Genomic DNA, 23,611 nt, shown 5'->3' on the forward strand with positions numbered 1-23,611 from the left:
TGGAATCCCACTCTGAAAATGTTCCTTGGGTAGTAACTATGCAGCCAATCTTTAGCCGATCAACTTTGATGAGGCGGGGCTTGGCTCTATTTGTGAACGTGCATACTGCCTGGAGGTAGTATAAGTCCACAATAAGGAGCAAAGAAAAAATATATGTTTAGACAGAAGCTACAACAGCAGGTAGAGATGACAATAGAATGCATTTAAGGGATGACCTTTGACTCCGATTTAGCGCTTTTTCTTCTGGACAGGCAAATTGATTTATTTATATTATTATACAAATTATTTTGCCCTCATATTTGAATAGTTTACTATAGATGTATGTATGCTTCGTATAATTTTTCCACTGTGTGAAGACGAAGTGCTCTGCATTGGTTTAGTTTACTACACCCAAGGCTGGGGACATCACAGACCTCGCCAGGCCCAATATCCACTAAAAACCTGAGGCCACTGAGGGAATAACACCGTTGTTTAATGCAATGCACTTTGTCTTGTGCTATTTGTGAGCGTCTTGTTTTGCCTGTTCTCAGTTTTTTTCTGTTTGTTTTTAATCATTGAACCTAAACTGTATGTGTAAACATTTATACCCAGGGCCCAGCTGTAAAAGAGACCTAGGTCTCAGTCTGTGTTCCTTGTTGAAATAAAGGTTTAATAATAATAATTTACATATTATATACATTTGTTTAAAGAAACACATAACTAGATAAACACATAACTAGCTAACATTTCTGATATCTAATCTGTTGTTCCCTTCGCATTTAGCTGGTTGTATGTTTATTCATTTTCGTTTTGCTGTGTCTAAATATTGCATCATATCGCCTGCATGCATGTTCATCATAATTTGGCTGGGGGTGGGGGGTCGAGGGTAACATTGGGGGCGCTGTTCTTCTCATTTGAATTATTTTCAGAATGTTACCTAGTCCAGCTTTAAAGATTGAGGTTGCTTCAAATCCTTTGAAATGTCAGTATTCTAACCATCATTTTCCAGGTTGCTTACAGACTGCAAGAGTGAAGAGCATTTCAATGATGTGCTGTGTGTGTATGGTATTATTCACTATATGCTTGTCACCTACTGTTAAGATTGGGAGGCTTTTCTCTGACAAACGATGGAGCAGAGTGAGACGATTAATTGTCAGTGTAAATGGTGTTCAACTAGTGTACTTGGTGTTGGTGGAACATCTTTATTACAGCTATGTTTGTATTTCTTGCTGATACACCTTTACGCCCCAATTGACCTTATGCAAATTGGTCTTCACACTATTAATATATATTATTAATAAAGAGAAGTCCCTACTGTATCAATTACAACATTTTAGATTAAGTCTACCATTAACTCACCTCACCAGCTTCTGCTAACCCTAACCCTAACCCATCTCCATTCAATTTACATTTTACAGAAAGTTAGCCGAAGTTCTTATCCATAATGGCTTGTCAGAGATTTTAATCCCTCTGTAGCTTCCCAGTTAACAACACCTGACTCCAGACAATTAGAATATTATCCGTTCCTCCAGGGGAAACATGAATCACAATTATTCAACATAATTCATTAAAACGTTCAATAAGTCAGGTGATATATGGTTATGACGGCAAGACAATATGGGACTTTGGGATTTAGGATAATAAATTGAATTTCAGGATCATTACATGACTAGAGGTCTCTTTTATTGGGCTCATTGGGCAGGAAGAACACTAACAGAGGCTGGATTGTGTGTGTGTGTGTCTGAAAGCAATTTATGAGAAAAATTTGTATATGTGTGCATTTGAGAAGAGTTATAAATTCGAAGTGACCTTTGGCCTCTCCCAAACCCATCACTAGAGCCAAATTTATTTCCAAGATCAATAGCCGGACCATATATCACACGGGGCCGGTACTTCCTGATAATGGACTGTAGATTACCTGAGAAGAATCCAGCACTTAAGCACTGTAATTTCCACACGTTCTTCCCTATAACTTGACTGTGACAGCATGACGCTGTGTCCTGCGTGCCCTGGAACTATTGTGGGAAGATGATGAGAGACACCTAACATGAGTGTACATTCATTTATGCTACAGTAAAGCCTAGGGGAGTTTAGGCCAGTCTGGTGGATGCCAAAAGAGTACACGACTACAGTGCCTGCCAAAAAAATTGGGGTTGGGACAGATACCAGCTACCAGGAAGCCCTCAACACTGGGGGTATTGTCCCTGGAGAGCCGACGGGAGCAGATCTGTCTGACAATTGCTAAATCCGTGCAGAACTCCCAGTTGGACTCCCCATGTTGTCAGCAGGTGTGTGGAGAGGCGGTCTACAGCCACAAACGGAACACTCCTGTGACATGCAAAGGCCACTATGAGAGAAACTCTAATCCATACTTCACTAAACAGATCTGTCTGCTCTTGAGGAGAGCTGGCCACTCTACCAAAAATTTTTTTGGTAGAGAGGAATCTTGAGATTTTCTATTGCTACCGCCCTTTAAATTTAACGGGCTATTGTTTGGTATATATTGTCTCATTGTCACATTCCACAACATTTAAAGTGTCTAGCTAGGATCGTACTATTGTATTTCTTTTCAGTTATAAACTAGTAGAATCCATATAGAGTCCACAGTAGGGTTAGTGAAGGGCGGACTGAAGTGCTTGTTGTGAATGAAAGCAGGAAGGTGTGTGTAAGCTGTCATTACCCCCCTATAGCTGTTTCATCTGGTTAATGGCTGATACGCTTAATCACAGGGCTAAGCAGAGCACAACATTAAAGTTACAGTCTGGGATTTGCAAACCTGTTCAATGGTCAATTTAATCAGGCAGCCAAACAAACAGGCCTCAGAGCTGTGGCTGAATGAATCCCCTGGGGGTGAACCAATGGCTGATCGTTAGTGATACGACTGCAAGTCAAGTTCTGGAGAAGGGTGCGCCACGCCTCCTGGTCTTGACACGCCTTTAATATATTAGACCACTTACAGTCCAGAGAGATACGCAGTGCATATTTAAACAAGTCTGTTTTTAGAGCACACATTGAAGTGTGTGGTTTAAATATAACTATGTTTAGTTCAACATTGACTTCTCCTCAGGAAGTTTTACAGTGGGGCTGGACAAAAGAGGTTAAAGTTTTTCCTCAGTCATACAATGGGACAATGGGTCATCAATCTTGCCATTGAGAATACTGAGGGGAAGCCAGGATGTTAGGGTTTTTCCCTCTACTGTGGAGAGTGTGCTTGGTGGAGACTGCATTCTATTATCTATATGCCAATAGAACACTGGAATGAAGACCTATTGTAGATCTAACTATGGCATGCCCTACTAGTTGTGATAGTTGGATTTTATAAACTCCTGAATCGCATTGCAGGGTGTTGCTTTTTTATAGTAGAAAATTGGGTGATTGTTTACAAAATGTGATCATGTCAGCAAATTTCTTGTGTAAACAAGCTTCTGGCCAGTGGATGTAATGTAAGATTATCTGTGAACCAACAAAGCTGCTGCTTTGCCTCAGTGATCAAGCCACGGGAAGGGGGGTAGTGACAGTGACAAACCTCGCAACCACAAACACTTGTGTGCTTGGGGAGGCAAGGGAGAGGCAGTTCTGTAGTAACCCTGGTTCATAAGCACAGAAACCTACAGAAATAACACTCATCCAGATTGGTTGCCTATTCATCACTTTGCTATTATTAGGCCTGTTCCCAGTAGACATTTGTCGCCTATTACAAGGGGGGTCATTCAGTAGCCTAAAGTTAGGTCAAAGCGGAATCTATCTTGTGTATTCATCACATATATAGCCCTATTTATTATTTTGGATTTTGCCAGAACCATTTTACCAGTCTACAGTAGCGATGGAGTTTGGACATTTCACATATGTCACAATAGGGGTGGGGCGTAGACCTAACCTAAGGTAGGGTTTGTATAGCGGTTTGAGGGTCACGGTTCAGTACATTTTCGGTATAGTGCATATTTTTTTGGTCAACAGGAATGGCAAAATGCTGCAAAACTAGCAATTTGAATTTAGCTGGAGGATTGTCCAGTGTCGGTTTATCAATAGCCCATCAACACTCTCCATTACAGCTGTTCTTTATCAAGTTTGGCTCACAAAACTGAACTTGTAAGAGCTGTTGATAGCCTACTCTGTACAGTCTTTGATAAAGTAAATAGTGTGCTCCCCCACCTAACAAATGTAAACCTGCCAGGGAACCCACAAGTCAGTGTCACGTTCACCACTCCCCAATTTGTCTGTTGGTTGCTCCTGTTGGGCCGTGTTTTTTATGTTAAACACCTAACCCCTGAATTCCTTTACACAGCACGTTTGAACACAACCTGTGCTCTTGTGTGAAAACATGCACTAGGCCTATATAGTGTAAGGAACTATTTTACCATCAAAACCACAGTGAAATATATACTCAAAGTAAAAGTACTGTTGTTTAAAACTGGTGGTCAAAATACATAAAAAATTAAGCGGGGGAGGGGTTGATTTGCTGAATAATTTATGCGGCATAATGCTGTTGTAATTCAATCACCTTCACTTTGGGTGTGACATCCTATATGTTGCTGCTTTGAAACAATTATTTTAATTTTATGTATGTTACCTACAACTGTTTATTTGGGTAGTATTGTTTTTTATGCTAATTAAAGGGTGGTGGTCAATAGCTGCAGTAGACACCTTTTCTTATCACCTGAAACAATATATCACGTCTGTCTTGAATGAAAAGGTCATATCTCTCAAAATAAACTGTGATCGTGCACCAGAGACAGACTTTCCACCATATTGGATTTTGAACTCTGCACTCAATGTGATTGTGTTAAAAGCAAGTACTGCCTAGTGAAATACCTGGTGCTGTTTACAGGACTTGATAGGTCAGTGCATGGCATGAGGATCAATAAAAGCAGGTTCCGTAATATGGCATGATATCTTAAACCAACATTGGGAATATTGGTTCATTATAGTGGGATATTCTAGCCATTAGTGTTGCTGAAGCAGCTTGTGTTTCTTTAGAGCATTGTACCTGATTCCATTCTGGGGACTTATGAGAGACGTTTAGGGTTTGTTTGAATCATAATTCTGTGTGTTTTATGTATACATCTTGGGGCTGTTTTCTCACTGGAACATCTTTGGCGGGTCTCAGAGTTCTTGTGGTTCTGGCAGGCTGATTTAGTTCTCAGGGTCCGTTATTGCGCACCCCCCCTCCCTGAGCACACACCCTCTCTAGCTGGAGATGGAGAGCCTGAGGATAACAAAAAACACACACCATTATTTTGGCGTTTCTTTTTCCGTTCTCCTGCTTCCTCACTGTTTGTCAGACAATGCTCTCACTTTTCAGCGCATTCTCATTTTGCCTTCAGATTTTAATTATGTTTTGTCTGTGGAGATGCATCGGATTTAGCATAATGGCCTTTCCTCTTATAAACTCTTACCAAAGTACATTAAACAGGCAAAACAGCCTCTAGCCATGAACAAATATAGGCTGGGAATTTCTGGTGATTAAACCTGTGGTAGCTGGATGTGATGTTGTGATGTTTTTTATCAGTCAGTGGTGGGTGGCTCACAGCACAGTTGCCATTCTTCCTTGATAACAGGGATAGGAGCTAGGCTAGTCACACAGACAGCAGCAGCTGCCAGCCAGCTTGGGTCTTCTGCACATCTGTTTTTCATATGCTGCCCAGGAATCCCACAAGAGTAAGACTTCCCTCACAGTCTGATACTTTCACTAAAATCTACACTGGGTCACTAGTTTGGGGTATACCACCCTGTTCACAAACATGGATCGCCCCTACAGAAAGTTTCCTTGCAGTGGCTTGGTTTTCGTAGCTGGTGGATATACACTCACCTAAAGGATTATTAGGAACACCATACTAATACTGTGTTTGACCCCCTTTCGCCTTCAGAACTGCCTTAATTCTACGTGGCATTGATTCAACAAGGTGCTGAAAGCATTCTTTAGAAATGTTGGCCCATATTGATAGGATAGCATCTTGCAGTTGATGGAGATTTGTGGGATGCACATCCAGGGCACGAAGCTCCCGTTCCACCACATCCCAAAGATGCTCTATTGGGTTGAGATCTCGTAACTGTGGGGGCCATTTCAGTACAGGTGAACTCATTGTCATGTTCAAGAAACCAATTTGAAATGATTCAAGCTTTGTGACATGGTGCATTATCCTGCTGGAAGTAGCCATCAGAGGATGGGTACATGGTGGTCATAAAGGGAAACAATACTCAGGTAGGCCGTGGCATTTAAACGATGCCCAATTGGCACTAAAGGGCCTAAAGTGTGCCAAGAGAACATCCACCACACCATTACACCACCACCACCAGCCTGCACAGTGGTAACAAGGCATGATGTATCCATGTTCTCATTCTGTTTAAGCCAAATTCTGACTCTACCATCTGTAAGTTTCAACAGAAATCGAGACTCATCAGACCAGGCAACATTCTTCCAGTCTTCAACTGTCCAATTTTGGTGAGCTCGTGCAAATTGTAGCCTCTTTTTCCTATTTGTAGTGGAGATGAGTGGTACCCGGTGGGGTCTTCTGCTGTTGTAGCCCATCCGCCTCAAAGTTGTGCGTGTTGTGGCTTCACAAATGCTTTGCTGCATACGTCGGTTGTAACCAGTGGTTATTTCAGTCAATGTTGCTCTTCTATCAGCTTGAATCAGTCGGCCCATTCTCCTCTGACCTCTAGCATCAACAAGGCATTTTCGCCCACAGGACGGCCGCTTACTGGATGTTTTTCCCTTTTCACACCATTCTTTGTAAACCCTTGAAATGGTTGTGCGTGAAAATCCCAGTAACTGAGAAGATTGTGAAATACTCAGACCGGCACCAACAACCATGCCACGCTCAAAATTGTTTAAATCACCTTTCTTTCCCATTCTGACATTCAGTTTGGAGTTCAGGAGATTGTCTTGACCAGGACCACACCCCTAAATGCATTGAAGCAACTGCCATGTGATTGGTTGATTAGATAATTGCATTAATGAGAAATTGAACAGGTGTTCCTAATAATCCTTTAGGTGAGTGTATACTTGTAGCTGGTGGAGATATATATTTCCATGCAAATAACGATTTTTTACGTTCAAAGCTCTCCATCACAGTAGAGTGCAGTGGTCTTAAAAAAACTGTTTTCTGATGAGAGATGTTTTGTAACTGGTGAGCAAACAACGATAGGTCACGTTAAACGCTCTCCATCACGGTAGATCGCAGTGGTCTTAGAAAATAAAGAGACCACTGCAAATACATTTTTTCCAGAGCTGTATATATTTTTGTTTATGGTTCGGTGGGATATTTTGCTATTGGTGAGATTCCTTCTGTTTGGCCCATACATAGGTAGTGATGTAATAATGTCATGGTGGCTCTCAACTGGGGCATGTTAATCATGGTGGGAGACTAGAAGCATCCAACAGAACCACAGTCAACCACTGAACCACTTAGATACTTAAAAGCTCAGAAGGAAGGAAAAGCGCCTGTGGGTAATATGCAACATGACCTGCAGAACCACTCATTTATAATGCTGTATTGGTGGGAAAGACTTTTCTCATGGTACGTGACGCTGCTTACTGTAATATAGCTGGATGGCTTCAAAGCTGCTACTCTGTATTCTGGCTGCAGCTTGATGTGGTGCTAGCAGTGACGGAACATGGATGTCATTATATGTGAACAAGAAGGGTATGTACCTGGTATGCACACAATGTATGAATCAACCTGCAGTCATTGTGGTTGATGGTCCGGTTTAAGTAATTTAAATCTACATCTACAGTAAATCTACATGTTTGGTAGATAAACAGCGGTTTAGTTAGATAAATTATTTGGCGAACTTGGACCAATAGAATGTATGACAATCTCAGAGACAAAGGGACAGATCATGAATTTTAATTGAATTATAGAAAAATAGATCTGTCTACTCAGTGTGATAGTTCTACTCTTAACTATCTACTTTTTTTAAACATGTTGCTGAATGCCCTGAGCCTGTTTTATTTGCGACTTGAACGGGCCTTTGGATGATGTTTTTGCTTTCTGTCTTCTTTTAAAAGAAGCATGGCTTTATACCCCAATATTTATTGCAGCTATCAAATCTGGATATTCATGATTTTCTGAGGTTTGGTTTAGCCAACTATGCATTGTTTTACTGTACCCTTGGTTTGTTAATATCTAGCTACATGTTCATCTGTTCTACGCCATGCACCATTTATCTTAGTTGTCCGAGAAAAGTACTTCAGTGTTTTATGTTGATGTGTAGTTTCTCCTCGCTGCTAGATATTTCAGGCTGAAATGTCTGGTTTCCCTAGTAGTGTGACTGTTTTTATTGACTGTCATCTCAGCGGCTTAATTTAACAGGGAGGCACCCAAATCTGAACAGAAAAAACTCCCTGCAGAAGGCTTAATACCAGGGCTGTCAAAGGTAACGCGTTAATGCTTGAGATTATTTTAAAACGCTTAAGGCCTTTAATGTTTTTGTCAATGTTAAAGCATTTATTATTTTTTGAGCCTCAGGACCATCCATAGTCAGTGCTTGTTTTGAGTGGGATCTCTCTTGAGTGCTGTACTGGCACATATTGTTTATTGCAACAACATACCAGTAACCTCTTTGGTGCTTGATTTGTACCCGGAGCTGTCTGAAGCACTTCACAGGTACTTTTTTCAATATAGCAATGAAATGTAGTAAGAGACATGACTTCGTTGTCTGGTAGGACCCTAGCCTATAACATAATGATAGACGACTAGATTGCCAGTTCTAACAGATTTGAGTATAGTAAGTTAGGATTATTTAATGTTTTTGTAGTGTATGCTGATCACTAAAGTCATTGCCACTCAATTTCCCCTCAAAACATAAAAACAGCGTAACTTCCCTGCTTTGCATATATTACAGTTCTCCACGGATTTCTGTTTGTTGATCAACATCACAAGCCACCTTATGCATCTTTCTATTATTTAAGTATCCTACCTTTCATGCATTTGCCCATTATTTAAGTATCCTACATTTCATGCATTTGCCCATTATTTAAGTATCCTACATTTCATGCATTTGCCCATTATTTAAGTATCCTACATTTCATGCATTTGCCCATTATTTAAGTATCCTACCTTTCATGTATTTGTCTATTATTTCCTCCCCCAAATCATTGAATTATGGAATCAAGACCCATGTATTTGGTTTTAATATTGCATCTATCAAAGGTGACCAACCATCCATAAGGAAGCTACTGTGTGCAGGCCCCCACAAGAACAACAGTCTAACCACATTTTAGCCGTCAACCATATTTTTAACATCAGTTACAGTACAATACCTTGAAAAGCTTAGGTGTGATTCATGGTTGGAACAATGTGTTTTATACTGTAGCCTAACATAAAACGAATTGTACTTGGTGCCTACAGTGGTGGCAGATGGTAGAACTATGTTATCATAGACCAACAACCTTCTATTTAGATTTATATGATGTATAAATAGACAATGTCAGTTGTTGTGATAAGGGCTGTAACATCCTGTTCTAATGGACCAACTTCGAAAAAGACAGCTACTGTACTTATTAAATTCCATGTCAAGCACTGTTCATAGTTACAATAAAAAACAATACAATAAAACAAAGTATGTTTTTAACATAATGAACAGATTTTTTAGACAGATTGTTTATTTAGTGACAATTTGGACACATTCAAAAATTCCATTTAACTCCAGAAGATTTTGCAGCACTATCTTAATTTGACAGCAGTATGTGCTTTGATGGAAGGTTCAACGTTTTGGTATATAGTAGACTCACAATTTTCTTGCAAAATTAAAAATAGCATTGGTCAATTGACCGGATTGCATGTATACGCCAGTTCGCTTCACAGCGTGTCGATGGACTCCCTGATGGCAGCAACATCCCTACCCCTGTGCTTTTAAGGCCGGAGCTCCAGATGTTTTCGGGTTAAGTCATAGTGTTTTTAGGCTGACATTATCACAGCCAGGATGGTGTCAATGAGACCTGGCAATGAGACCTGGCAGGTTTAATTACACAGTGTAATATGAAACAACAGCAAGGCTTCCCCACCCTCCCACATTTCTGCTACGTAGATGTATTTATGGACTCGAACTGCACAGCTGTACATTTCCCCCTCAATATGTTCACTAACTGAGCCCTGTGCAACAACGCCAGCTTCAGTCTCAGGGACAAGGATCATGAAATATCCATCCGATGATGGCTAACGCTCTCCCTTTCCATGCACACTTTTCTTCTGCTGTTGCATCTAGCAATGTTAAGCAATTTCAACATCTGCCTTACCATTTCCGACTGGCTGAGTATCTCATACGCAGTATTAAACTAAGTAGCAGTTTAATTAAGTAGTAGCATTGATTGCTGGCTGTCCCCAATTGTGTCTTCTGAGATGTGTGAACAAATGTTGCTATAGAAAACTGTCCCAACTTGGAATAACATTTTGGTCGTGTTTGGCATGTCTTGACAGTTAACATGTATGTTTCTTGTTTTTGGCATTTTTTCCTGCTCTCTCACTCAGTTGTTTGAAGTTATCAAACATTTTTAGGTGCTGGGGTCCTTTTCTTTTGCCAGACACATATTAGACAAGTTTGTTGTTTTCAGCTCTTGATCTTTGTTTCTCTTTTGCGATTACTGGAAATTCTTGATTGGGGAGATGGGGTTCAAAGACTCTAGTTGAACTATGATGTCATAGAAACAGTGTGACGTCTCTTTCCTAGTAAAAGTCGGATTGATGATAAGGCATTGAACTTGCTTTTAAGTTTTCTCTTAAGATAGAAAAGATGTGTGAGGATGTTTGATTAATACTTTTGAATACATTTGTTGACTTGGCTTTAAACAGTTAAGTTCTCTCTGTAGACTTTGGATAATTTTTTATATGAAATATTAAAATTCAGTTATTTTTATAATGTAGATAATAACTTACTGCAAGTTATTTTTGTTTACCTAAGTAGTTTCTCTCCTCTGCAAGAATTACTCAAACTTTTCTGCCAGTGCTGTCATTGTTACAACTTTCTTATCTAGGATTAGTTAAAGTATTAGCAAAGATGTTCCAAGTTATTATTGTTCTGTTTTCTGCATCACATTGCACAGCAGGTATTTATTTTTAAAGTAGTGACAAATATTCACATCTCTGAAAAAAATCCCCTCAAAGAAATAGTTACAACATTATTCAAAACTATTCTGTTATTTTTAAATATCCATTGATATGTTACATGGCCCAGGCCTAATTGCGGCTGTTTTGGCAATTAGAAAACAGCCTCCATGGGATGTGGGATTCAAGTACTTCAGAGGTTTGACCATGGTCCTCTGAAGGATCGTCACAATCAGTTCATTCTTGAAATGTTGTGATATTTATTGTTTTGGATAATCAGCGTTGTATCTTGGAATGGATGTGATAAAAAATTTAAAAGTCTAACATAAACCACTGAATCCAATCTAAACACAAGGATGTTCCCAAACATAGAAAGAACATGGGCCAGATTCTATATTGCCCAGAGGCTGGATGCAAATGATCACATCAGTGTAATGGCCCCACACCCCCCACAGACATAGTGGATGCCTCTGAGCGCACTTAAAAGAGCATCATCCCTCAAAGTCCACCAAACTATCCTGAGGGCACCCTTTCCCTTTGTTAAAATTTATTTGCTCTATCAGGCCAATCGTTGATTGCATTACCATCCCAAATTGACCCCAAAAGTTCTAACATAACGATCATAACACAATCATAACACTTGGCATATTTTCAGCACTTCCCAGTTCTGGTTTTCTTGTTCTGATACTCTTTGTGGTCCAACACTGTCATCTGGGTGAGTAGGTCGTTTGTTCATGACAGACAGGGCAAATGTATGGCTATAGACCAATTGGCAGCAGCAGGGGATGAGTGATTCTGTCATTACCACTTCACAGTGGTCTGAGACAAGCTGAGGGGAGCCAGTATCTATTTCTATTTTTCTACAGTTACACTGTCTTGAGATATTTACCGTTTTCATCTCCTCCACTCTTCAGTCATAGCATAAGGTAATGTCTGCTAATATACCGATTTCGTATATTCAGTCTTATTTAAATAACAACAAATCAACAAATTCTAAACAGCATAACTGAAATAGAAAGTGTGTGTGTTGAATAAACACATTACACTGACAACATGGAAAAACCTTTCCTTGTATGGCATCTGTTGAACTGATTTTAATGTCTAGTTAGGACTGGGGTGGTTGAACTGTATGAACTGTGCTATTTTTCATGTCTAAATGATCAGAAAAAAAATAAATGAAGGCAAAACACTGATGGCCCCATTGCGGCTGTGGTGCTAGTTATATCTAACTGTGTTTTTGGGCCAGTAATCTTCCAGCTGCCTATGTAACCTTAATGCTGCACTGTCCCTTTTAATTATTCTTAGGTATCAACCAATCTTATGTGTATATGTGTTGTGTGGTGTCCTTTTTTTTTTTTTTTATATATAGAAATGTCTCACTTTGGACAATAAAGATATTGAGTGAATTACATACATTCCACAATATTCAAATTGAATGTGAAAGTACTGCCAGTCACACAGTACTTTGAAGCTGTCCAAAATATAGTGACTTACAAGTTGCTTTAGGCTATTTTCTAGAACACATACACTTGCATCTTTCATAGCAAACTAGAGGGGCGTAAGAGGGAAGGGAAACAGTTTAGCCATAATTGTCACCTGAGCCAGCATTTACCGCTACGTTGAAATGTCTTTCTTTGGCTAGTAGGTTAGCTTATGTTTCTGACTAGCGGTTGCTGGCTAACAATGTTCGTTCGCTTGGCAATAGTTAGGTGTAGTGTCTCTAGGCTTGAATTAAGCTTGTATTTTTATTGTGCATAATCTCTAAAATGTAGTGATTCGTTTACCCAAGTGAACATTGTACGGCAGGATCTTAAACTCACAGTGCATGGAGTGTAGTGTGTGAAAATACTGTCTCAGCAGTATGGAAACTTTCATTCTAAGCTAGAGGCAGAACTTCACTGAAATCATCACCAAGTCAGTAGTGAAAACAAATGTGTCAGCTTTGTTAGCAAGATGCCTCTCGGATACCTTTCAGAAATGTCTGCTAATAATTAACGGCATGGTCCAATTTGTGGGTCTTAGGCTTGGTATAAAAGTGGTAAAGGAGTCAGTTTGTTGTGGAGCATTCACAACAGGGCTCGCAGGCACGACATCACAACCTGAATTAGAAATAAACGAATAAGAACAAAATTCAAGGTTATTATAGCTGTTTTTATTTTTGTGGCATGCTGTTACCAATATAAAATAATGTCTGGACCATGGACTGTAAAGGAGCTATCAGCATAAGCTTATTTTAACGTCAGCTGAAATCTTATTTCAATGACTAAAAATGTGCATTCAACATGTTGAATATTTTTCACAGCTTTTTATTTCCTTAAAATTGTAATATCATGTATACATTATTCATGAACATATCTTGTTTTCTCTCCCATCTTTACAATGTCTTAGCTTTACCATTGTCAAATGGCTGACATTTTTCTGGTGAGGTAGAGTAAATTTTTTATGAAAATCTACATGTAATAATGGTTAATTAACAAATAACAAAATGTCTGAAGTTATGATTTGGCACCTGTTGTCAGAAAATACTTTTGCCATCTCTGGCTATAAGCGTAAAGTACATTTTTGTATTATCGTGGGACACTAATAAGTGCAAGCCTAGGATTATCACTGTTGTGTATATTTGGGCAATTTCAGATGGGTATCAGCAATACTGGTACTAACTCAATTGTCCAAATCAGACTTTTTGTCTAGTTGTTTCTGGATACAATCCGTTGATAGTAAACAGTATTATACTGAAGATAAACCCATTAGAGGACATCCACTAATATAAACCAGACGTTTTTAGACATGTCCCCATAATGCACTTTCACTAAGCCCCGTTGCAGACTTGTGTACTGTATTAAAGCAGATTATTTTGCCAGTGTTTGCTGTGCAGATTCAAATAGAGTGAACAGAAGTGAACTCTCCCTTTTGTGTTTATTTTTTTTTACTGCAGGATTGCAAGCTCCCTGTCACTTTTACCTAAAAACATCCTAAATGGCACTCTATGACCTTTACAGTCCATTACTTTTTCACCAGAGCAGAGGTAGTGCTCTACATAGGCTGGGTACCATTTGGGACACACACTTAGTCTTGCCCTCAGCATTTCTCTGCATGGCTGACACTAAATGAAATAATCCCCGCCCTGGTATTCAACAGGAACTCATACCAGGCTCCATACTGGGCTATGTATGTTTTTTTATATGTACTGTATTCCTGACTCGTGTCTGACTAGACAGATTCATGTCTCTTTCTTGCACTAAACGTTGGGAATGCCATTCACTTGTATGGGGAGATCAGAGTTTGCTTTGTAGCAATATCACTGTGTGAATGTCTTTGATATTCAGCGCTTCGTGAGTTCAACTTCAGTTCAACCTCTTTGAATAGTTTTTGAGCCGGGGTGAGTCCAGTGGTGAACATAGTCATCATTCCACTCAGCTCAGGTCCCTGTTCGCTAGGAAATATGTGGGTGTATTTATGGTTAAGATGCTCAGTTAGGGAAGTATCTCTTATTCTGGACCAAAAAGGTGTAGTGGGCCCGGGGTTGTTTCACTCAGGTATTTGTGCTCTGCACCAGGGTGACGGTGCTTGTTTTTGAACACTGTGTGAGGTCAGCAGGGAGAATCCTGTAGCTGGAAATAGAAAGGGCTAGTTGGAGGGATAGGTCAAGGGAATAGGAGGAAAATAATGAGTGCATGTGAGAGATGCTCTTTGGTTTTCACTAGGGTTCAAGGGCAGAATTTGTGTGTTTGTCTGGTCTGAAGGTTTTTGCCTGTTTTTTGTTAGCATGATATTCCCATCACACAATGCTTGACTGTAAGGATGGTTTTACAGAGGTGATGAGCGGTAACTTGTTTTCGCCAGACGTAGCGATTGGCATTCAGATTAGATTAGATAAGATTAAACTTTATTGTCATTGAACAGTACAAGTACAGTACAACAGAATGCATTTAGCATCTAAACAGAAGTGCAAACTGAAGGCAAATTGAAGGCAAGCACAAATTGCAATTCTAAATGTGCAATGAAGGCAAATTGAAGATGCATGTGCAACTGAAATACAGGGATAGCAGCCATGAGGTCCCCGAAGTAGATATGTACATGTAGCAACTGAAAACATCCTTATCAGACTTTGCAAAGCAGTGTCAAAGTCCAGTAGCACAAATAGAGTAGTGCAACAAGGTCCCTGAGAGGCAGTACAAAGTGGTGGGTGAGTGGGCATGGTTAGTGTTGGGTCAACAGAGTTCAGGCCTAATAGTTCAATTTCATCAAACCAAATAATATTTTTCCCCATGCTCACAGAGTCCTTCAGATGCCATGTCATATGCCTTTTACTTAGGAGTGTCTTCCATCTAGCCACTCATTCCATCCAACCACTCAATTATAAAAGCCTGAGTGATGGAGTGCTGCAGAGATGGTTGTCCTTCTGTCAGGTTCTACTTTCTCAGCAGAGAAACTCAGTGGCCAATGGATTCCTGGTCACCTGCCTGACCCATCCCCTTCTTTCTGCATTTGGTAGAGTGACCAGCTCTTGGAAGAGTCTTGGTGGTTCAGAACTTCTTTTTTAAACCCTACCAAATTGATTTCCCTCATTTTCCAATATAATCCATCCACCTGACAAGTGTGTTATATCAAGAAACTGGTAAAACAGCATGGTTTTACACAGTTGCACCTTTTGAGGGGACTTTAAAATGCCACTTAAAAACATTTGCATTTCTTTCACACAACACAATTAAGTTTTGGGTTTTTTAAGTTTTGAGGTAGTATGCAATTTGCATGCTAACTGCTCAGAGCTGTGTCCAGAAAATGTAATATTCATTTGTGTACCATGATTTCTCTAACATGTTTTAGAGAATTTGTCAGTATGTCCAACTGTGCTCAAAATCCCACACCACGTGTAACCACACCAGCCCAGGACCTCAACTATTACATTTTCTCATCCATGGGATGAGACAGCTGGTCGAAAAGGATGGAATCAGAGGAATCCTGATTCAAACTGTACCGGATATATGGCAGACATCGGGATGCATGTAGCCTTAATTATTGTTAAGTGCCGCTAGCTCATTGGGTTCCTCAGTTATGTCAGAGATCTGCATATAATGATGAGATGATCCTCTCTAACAATGGTAGTCAGTAGCCCAGCAGAACTGCTGAAGCCCATAAAATTACATTGGACTTATTTTGGAGAGAGTTAAACATTACATTTTGCCTCTTTTTCTCTTGAAGCAAGTTAGGCTAGGCAAAACCTGTACATGACTTCCCATGTCATGCTTGTCAGGCACCGTTGCACTGATAATACCCCAGCTAGGGAATTGTTGGCTTGCTACCTCCCTCACAATAATGCTAACTCAACTGCTGGGAATGCAGCATTTGGCAGGCAGGGCAGAATGACACAAAGTCAGTGTCCCAGTCATTGTTAGCCAAAACAAACAATAGAGGGAAGGCCGCAACCTGCTGTGCTGGAGCTTTGAATTCAGTGCATGATTCAGCGTCATCAGTAAGTGCTTCCCTTCTTTCAGTATTCCCTTCATGAAAATACAGGACACTAAATTGGCTTGAAACAGCTTTAAACAGCCATTTCTTTATTAGGTAATGACAGAACTTGAGGGAGGAAAACTGACCGTCGCAACCAACCTTATAAATATAATCAATATATGTCAGATCCTATTCAAGTCAGAACTGGCTGCCATTGCTTGGGCACCCATGAGCTTAGCAGTGAATTCACTCCAAAACCCTTTTAAAGGTTCCATAACCATTCTATGGATTATCGGTCTATGCCAACAGTGCTACAAGCTGTTATATATTTGGTGCATTTGCTGCTCAAATTGCTACCTTCCCCACTGCGTAGGAGTATGTTCTTATGATGAAAGTTCTTCTACAACTGTACGACCATTACTTTACCTCGTTTCCACTTTACAAAGTATGCATTTCACCACCTTCTAATTCAACTGCTGAAAGCATTATCGTACAGGACTTTGCTGTTGTAATGTGCCTTTCCCTGTCATTTTTCCAACTGTGCAGAAAAGTATATTTACGTATTATTTAAATGTTACCTACATTGAAATGTAATCATGATAGTTTTTCCGTCGGCAGTGTGAATACGCTTGAGATGTCACAATTAGCTGAATACAGTTTGAGACTTCTGGCATGCGCTGTAGCTGGTGTAATTGACGTGCTGTGATCCTTAATGACTGCGCAAATACAAACCCGGTGGGGCAATTATTAGTTGGTGGTCAAACGTGTGCATGGCACAGACGAGCACAATGCAGATTTATCCCTCCAGATACAGTGGATATAAAAGTCTACACACCCCGTGTTAAAATGCCAGGTTTTTGTGATGTAAAAGAATGAGACAAAGATAAATCATGTCAGAACTTTTTCCACTTTTAATGTGACCTGTAATGTGAACAATTCAATTGAAAAACGAACTGAAATCTTCAAGGGGGAAAAATGATAAATAAAAACCTTACAATAACCTGGTTGTATTAGTGTGCACACACTTAAACTAATACTTTGTTGAAGCACCTTTTGATTTTATTTATTTATTTATCTTTGTCTCATTCTTTTACATCACAAGAACCTGGCATTTTAACAGGGGTGTGTAGACTTTTTATATCCACTGTATGTGTTTGTTTTTGCTTTTTAAGCCAGTAACGACTGAACAATAGTAGGATAATATCGAGTAGCTGGGCGCTAGTGCTATCTACAACTCAAGATTTATTTAAGATTTTGCAGCGAAACATGAGCACTGCATATAGAAGTGTTCCTTGAGCTACTCATAGATGGGCTGCAAGCTACCACTAGCCGGTTATTGACCTGTTGGAGATCCCATAAGGAATGCAAAAAGGTCTAATCCACTGCAGAACATAACAGCTTTCAATAGGGGACTGTTCAGAGGTTGAGACAAAAATTGCATGCAACCATTTGAAGTTATCAGATTCTAGATCTGAAACGCAACCTGGTGGGCTTTGGACAGGGACAGCCAGGAGTTGTCTGGCCAGGTTGTCTGAGGTGTGGTCCTAGGGTCAATAAGCACTGCAGAAATTAGAGGGAGCATAACCAGCTGGACACTTGATGAGCAAAAACAATATCTACATCTGACAGGATGCACTGCCCCTTGTCTCACACTGGGGGCTACTACAGTTTTCCTGTGTTCAGGAGTTACATTATTGTATGTTTTGCACACAGTTTTCTCATGTGGCCAAAAAACACCAATAAAATGTATTCGCAAAACACTATTTCACAAGCAAGAATATAAGTAGGACTGTTGGGGAGTGGTCTGAGTTGGGAAGGAAAGGGCTTAAGTGCTGCACGAACCACCTTTTGGTACAACCCACCAGAGGGTTTGGGCCTAATGGGAGAGAGATGTATCCTAATCTGAAAACCAGCTGTGTTTGTCTTTGGAACTTACACACCCTTTAAAACATCTGCTGATAAAATGGTCCTGTGTTGAGTGTTTTTTTTTTTTTTTCAATAAGCAACTACAAGGAAATACATTATCGTATTTCTTTCACAGTTTCAGTGTCAGTTTGATGCACAAGCAGTTTTGACCGGATATGATCTACAAAGTTGGCCCTTACCCATTGACCCATTAACCTGTATGGTCAGACTGAAAATGAATAGTCAGAGACAAGAAATAGGATGTGTTTGCTGATAATGTAATTCACTTTACTTGGTGGACTTTCGGTGCAACAGAAAAGAGCCCAGATAGTCTTTTCAATTGTAGTTTTAATTCATAAATGAATATTTTATAAATCACTGTATTTGTTATTTATTGAAAACAAAAATGCAGTATTGTGTTTCTCTGAGCCTAGTTTTGCTTTTGGAATTGTATTATGGAGGTCAGAGTTTGCCACTTGTTATTGAGGGGACAGGTAGGAAAATGTATGCAGGAGAATATGTCCTACGTGATAATTTAATATTGAATAATCTGACTCCATATTGTGTGTAAGTATACGTGATCGTAGGTGACCATAATAGGCCTGTAGTATTTAGTAAAGGTAGCAAATAATTTGTCTCGAGCCTAGCGTTAAGGCTAGCGTTTCTCTGCAAATCCTCAATGCTTTTCTTCAGTCAAATACAGAAATCAATTGATCGTGTAGCAGTCTGGAACTCAGGGATGATCAGTTTGGTCCCTTCGATTTACGAATGTGTGTGTACTTATATAAGTTATCATAAGCAACCATAACGTGCAGTTTGTTGATCATTCACACATTTACATACTGTATACAGTTAGGTTTGAAAATATTTGGACACTGACATAATTTTCATCGTTTTGTCTCTGTACGCCACCACAATGGATTTTATATGAAGCAATTGAGATGCAATTGAAGTGCAGACTTTTCCGCTTTAATTCAAAGGCTTGAACAAAAATATTGTTTGAAATGTTTAGATATTGCAATTTTCATGCACAGTCCCCTTATTTCAAGGGCTCAAATGTAATTGGACAAGTTAACACAATCATAAATAAAATGTTCATTTTTAATACTTTGTCGAAAATCCTTTGCAGGCAATAACTGCTTGAAGTCTGGAACGCATGGATGTCACCAAACGATAGGTTTCCTCCTTTTCTGATGCTTTGCCTGGCCTTTACTGTAGTTGTTGTTTGTTCGTGGCTCTTTCTGTCTTAAGTTTTGTCTTCAGCAAGTGAAATGCATGCTTGATCGGGTTGAGATCATGTGTTTGACTCGGCCATTGCAGAATTTCAATTTCTTTGCCTTAAAATACTTCTGGATTTCTTTCATAGTATGTTTTTGGTCATTGTCCATCTCTAAAGTGAAGCGCCGTCCAATCAACTTCACTGAATTTGGCTGAATCTGAGCAGACAATATATTCCTGTATGCTTAGGAATTGATCCGGCTGCTTCTGTCTTCTGTCACATCATCAATAAACACTAGTGACCCAGTGCCATTGGAAGCCATGCATGCCCATGCCATCACACTGCCTCCACCGTGTTTTACAGATGATGTGGTATGCTTCGGATCATGAGCCGTTCCAAGTCTTCTCCATACTTTTTTCTTCCCATCATTCTAGTTCAGGTTGGTCTTAGTTTCATCTGTCCAAAAATGCTGTTCCAGAACTGGGCTGGCTCTTTTAGATGTTTTTTGTCAACGTCTAATCTTCCCTTTCTATTCTTGAGGCTTATGAATGGTTTCCATGGACGTCCAGGCCTTTTTGTGTTACAGAGCTCTCTGATGGATTTCTTTTTGTTGCAGCCTAAGGATGGCCTGTTTCACTTGCATTAAGAGCTCCTTTGACCGCAAGTTGTAGGTTCACAGCAACAGCTTCCAAATGCGAATGCCACACCTGGAATGAACTCCAGACGTTTCAGCTGTTTAATTGATGAAGAAATAGTAGCTCACACCTGTCCATGAAACAGCTTTTGGGTCAATTGTCCAATTACTTTTGGTCCCTTGAAAAAGAGGGGGCTACATATTAAAGAGCAAAATTATGATTCAGATGATTCCATGAATCCCAAACTCGCCTCTTTGCCCTCAGTGTTAACATATTGATCACAAAACTGTGACTTCCAGTGAGTGGCTAGGGGGTCTTTAAAACCATTCTGTTTGGGACGTATTTGTGACGTAATGTTATATTCCAATGGAAATAAAAATGAACAAATCCCTCCTATTGTTTTAAAAGAAATTTACCTCCGTAACAAAAAACATTTTAGTTGTATTTCGTGTTTTCCATGTGTGACAGCTCAAAATAAGAAATTAACAAATTCATATGTCATACAATTAGGCATTGATCATTTTCACTCCCTCAGCTTTGAGACATTTTTAATGGAATGATAATCTGAATGTTTTTCCCCTTTATTAACTTTCTTTAGATCACTGTTAGAAAAAAAGAATTGCTGATAGGTCACTGTAACTTTGTAATTCAACAGAAGGTGTGTTAGACATTTTTTGTGTTGCTGTGAATATTTATTTATTATAATATTTATTGCCAGAGAATTGCAATTTATAAATGTATAGGCCTAGGTCTGTTATCACTTCTACATACTTTTTATCTGGTTTTAGACATGAAATAAGGGATTCATCGTTGTGGATATTTCCGGCTGATACATATCTCATTTTCTTTTTCGTATTTTTGTCAGCTCAGATAAAAACTGCAACCATGTTTCTTTTTTCATAGGGCTAACAGAAAAATAATATTTTTCTTTATTTTTATTTGCATCTCAAAGTGACACAGATGGGTTAGAAAGCTTTTGGAAAGCCTCAGGGAAGATCATCTGGTAGGAACTGCGATTGTTGAAAATAACATCCACAGTGGTTTCAATTTTGCTTGGGTCACAGTGCCTTTTAAATTGTCCAGCACGTTCTGTAAGGATTGGAATGACACTGAATACATGGTTGTGTTCCTAGAGTTATGTCTTTCAATATAGGGGTCAAAATAGCTCTACTGATCTCTGTGGTCTCAACTCAGTATACAATGAGAGTGAGATATGGGCAGTTAACTCATGGGTTTCACATCTGCATTGTTAAAGAGATTTCATTAGGACTGCACTTTCTCTCCACGGTGATTGTATTTTCCTTCCTTTGTATACTTATATCCGGTTTTGTATGTTTGGACATTATTCTACCCACTGGTTATTATTCTAATGAGCTTCATCCCAAAACAAGAACAAGTTTTGTTTGTCCTGACAGGTCCAAATCCGAACCAATCATAGACGGGATATGCATTTCTTTATACTGGTATTTTGACTCTGTCATCGCAGCCCAAAATTGTTTATTGATTAAGGAATTCTTCCTGAAGTTACCAATTACAAATCCTATCACACACATAGCCCAAAGTGCATTGTAGTGGCTTACAAGTATGATGACAAAATAATGCATAATTAGTATGGAACGTTTTATTACGTTTTTCTCATTAGCGAAACATCTGGTCTCAATATACTTTTCTGATCCCAGAAGTGGAATATGTTACACATTCAACAGCCCCTGAGGGCTTGTGACTGGCATCACTTCACGTACCCTATGGATGATCCCTCTTTGTATGTGACTGATTGACGGATCGAGTTGCAACCCACAAATAGGTAGACGTGTTTCACGGCCGTAAAGGATTTAGTGCCTCGGCATGCTTAACCGTGCTTTCCTGAGCCTCGTGTGCGTAAGGGGTGTTGAGCTAGGTGTATGAAGGTTCCGAGCCTTTGAATGCTCCACCCAGGCTTTCTCGGGTCTAAGCCCTGAGCTCTGTGTTGCTGTCTGCTCCGCTGGTCTCTGCTTTACGGCTCCAACCGTCTGCTTTGATCCCGCGGCCACAGGGGACTCTCTCTGGCTGAGGCTGACAAGGATGAGTGTAATATGTTGACACGGTGCCGTCTACTCCGCTCTCTTCTCCGATCAAATACCGACTGGCTGGCTGTTCTTTCCCGCTAACTGTTGCCTTAAAGTAGCTGGTTCGTGGTGATAAATAGCTTCGATATATTACACGTCCATCATTATGCATTTCTCTACAGCACAGATCAGGGACGCATGATGTCATTGTGTTATCTGGCATTGACCTACTTCCCTTTACTGTATGTAGTTTTGTAACATAAACCGTTGTTTTATCAAGCTAATGGTGTCGTGCGGTAGTTGACACCACATTCTTTGGCATGTACTGATTGGAACACACAAATCACAGCTGAGGTGGTCGAAGGCGTTTCTTATCAGAAATGCTTCTGTGCATGAGTATGGACGAGGCATGTGTGCCTCCCTAATGCCATCCAGAACTTTCCAGATCCTCCCCACGCTCTCCTTGAACAGGAATGTTCTGGGACTCCGTGGTGCTGGATCCTTTACCTGATGAGCGCGAGACGCTGTTGAATCCAGTGTGTCATGAATGTACGTGTATGTACTGTATATATGTCTATATATATGCATGTTTATATATGGTGTCTCTATGTATATACAGTGTGTGTACAGTATCTCACAAAAGTGAGGACACCCCTCACATTTCTGAAAATATTTGATTATATCTTTTAATGTGACACCACTGAGGAAATGACACTTTGCTACAATGTAAAGAAGTGAGTTTACAGCTTTTATAACAGTGTACATTTGCTGTCCCCTCAAAAAAACTCAACACACAGCCATTAATGTCTAAACCACTGGCAACAAAAATTAGTTCACCCGTAAGTAAAAATGTCCTAATTGGGCCCAAAGAGTCAATATTTTGTGTGGCCACCATTATTTTCCAGCACTGCCTTAACCCTCTTGGGCATGGAGTTCACCAGAGATTCACAGGTTGCCACTAGAGTCCACTTCCACACCTCCATTGCAACATCACAGAGCTGGTGGATGTTAGAGACCTTGCGCTCCACCTTCTGTTTGAGGATGCCCCACAGATGCTCAATAGGGTTTAGGTCTGGAGACATGTTTGGAAGTTCAATATGGCACCTTATGGCAAAGAACTCTCTGAGGATCTGTAAAAAAGAAATGTTGCTCTACATAAAGATGGCCTAGGCTAATAGAAGATTGCCAAGACCCTGAAACTGAGCTGCAGCACGGTGGCCAAGACCATACAGCGGATTAACACGACAGGTTCCACTCAGAACAGGCCTCGCCATGGTTGACCAAAGAAATTGAGTGCACGTGCTCAGCGTCTTATCCAGAGGTTGTCTTTGG

The 23,611-nt window shown here is 39.9% G+C and overlaps 1 protein-coding gene across 2 annotated transcripts in view; it reads left to right on the forward strand.

The window, feature by feature from the left end:
- The window catches only part of ca16b (carbonic anhydrase XVI b), a 195,876-nt gene that overhangs the window by 21,317 nt on the left and 150,948 nt on the right, over positions 1–23,611 (forward strand). The window contains exon 1 of one of the 2 annotated variants that reach the window (XM_013138225.3): positions 7,563–7,625. The exons of the other annotated variant lie outside the window; for it this stretch is intronic. Within the exon in view, the coding sequence (XP_012993679.2) occupies positions 7,601–7,625 (25 nt within the window). The 5' untranslated portion in view covers positions 7,563–7,600. Of the gene's footprint in view, positions 1–7,562; positions 7,626–23,611 lie in introns of those variants that run through there. 2 annotated transcript variants of the gene reach the window in all.

The sequence above is a fragment of the Esox lucius genome, chromosome 17 (assembly GCF_011004845.1).
Source record: "Esox lucius isolate fEsoLuc1 chromosome 17, fEsoLuc1.pri, whole genome shotgun sequence".
Lineage (NCBI taxonomy): Eukaryota > Metazoa > Chordata > Actinopteri > Esociformes > Esocidae > Esox > Esox lucius.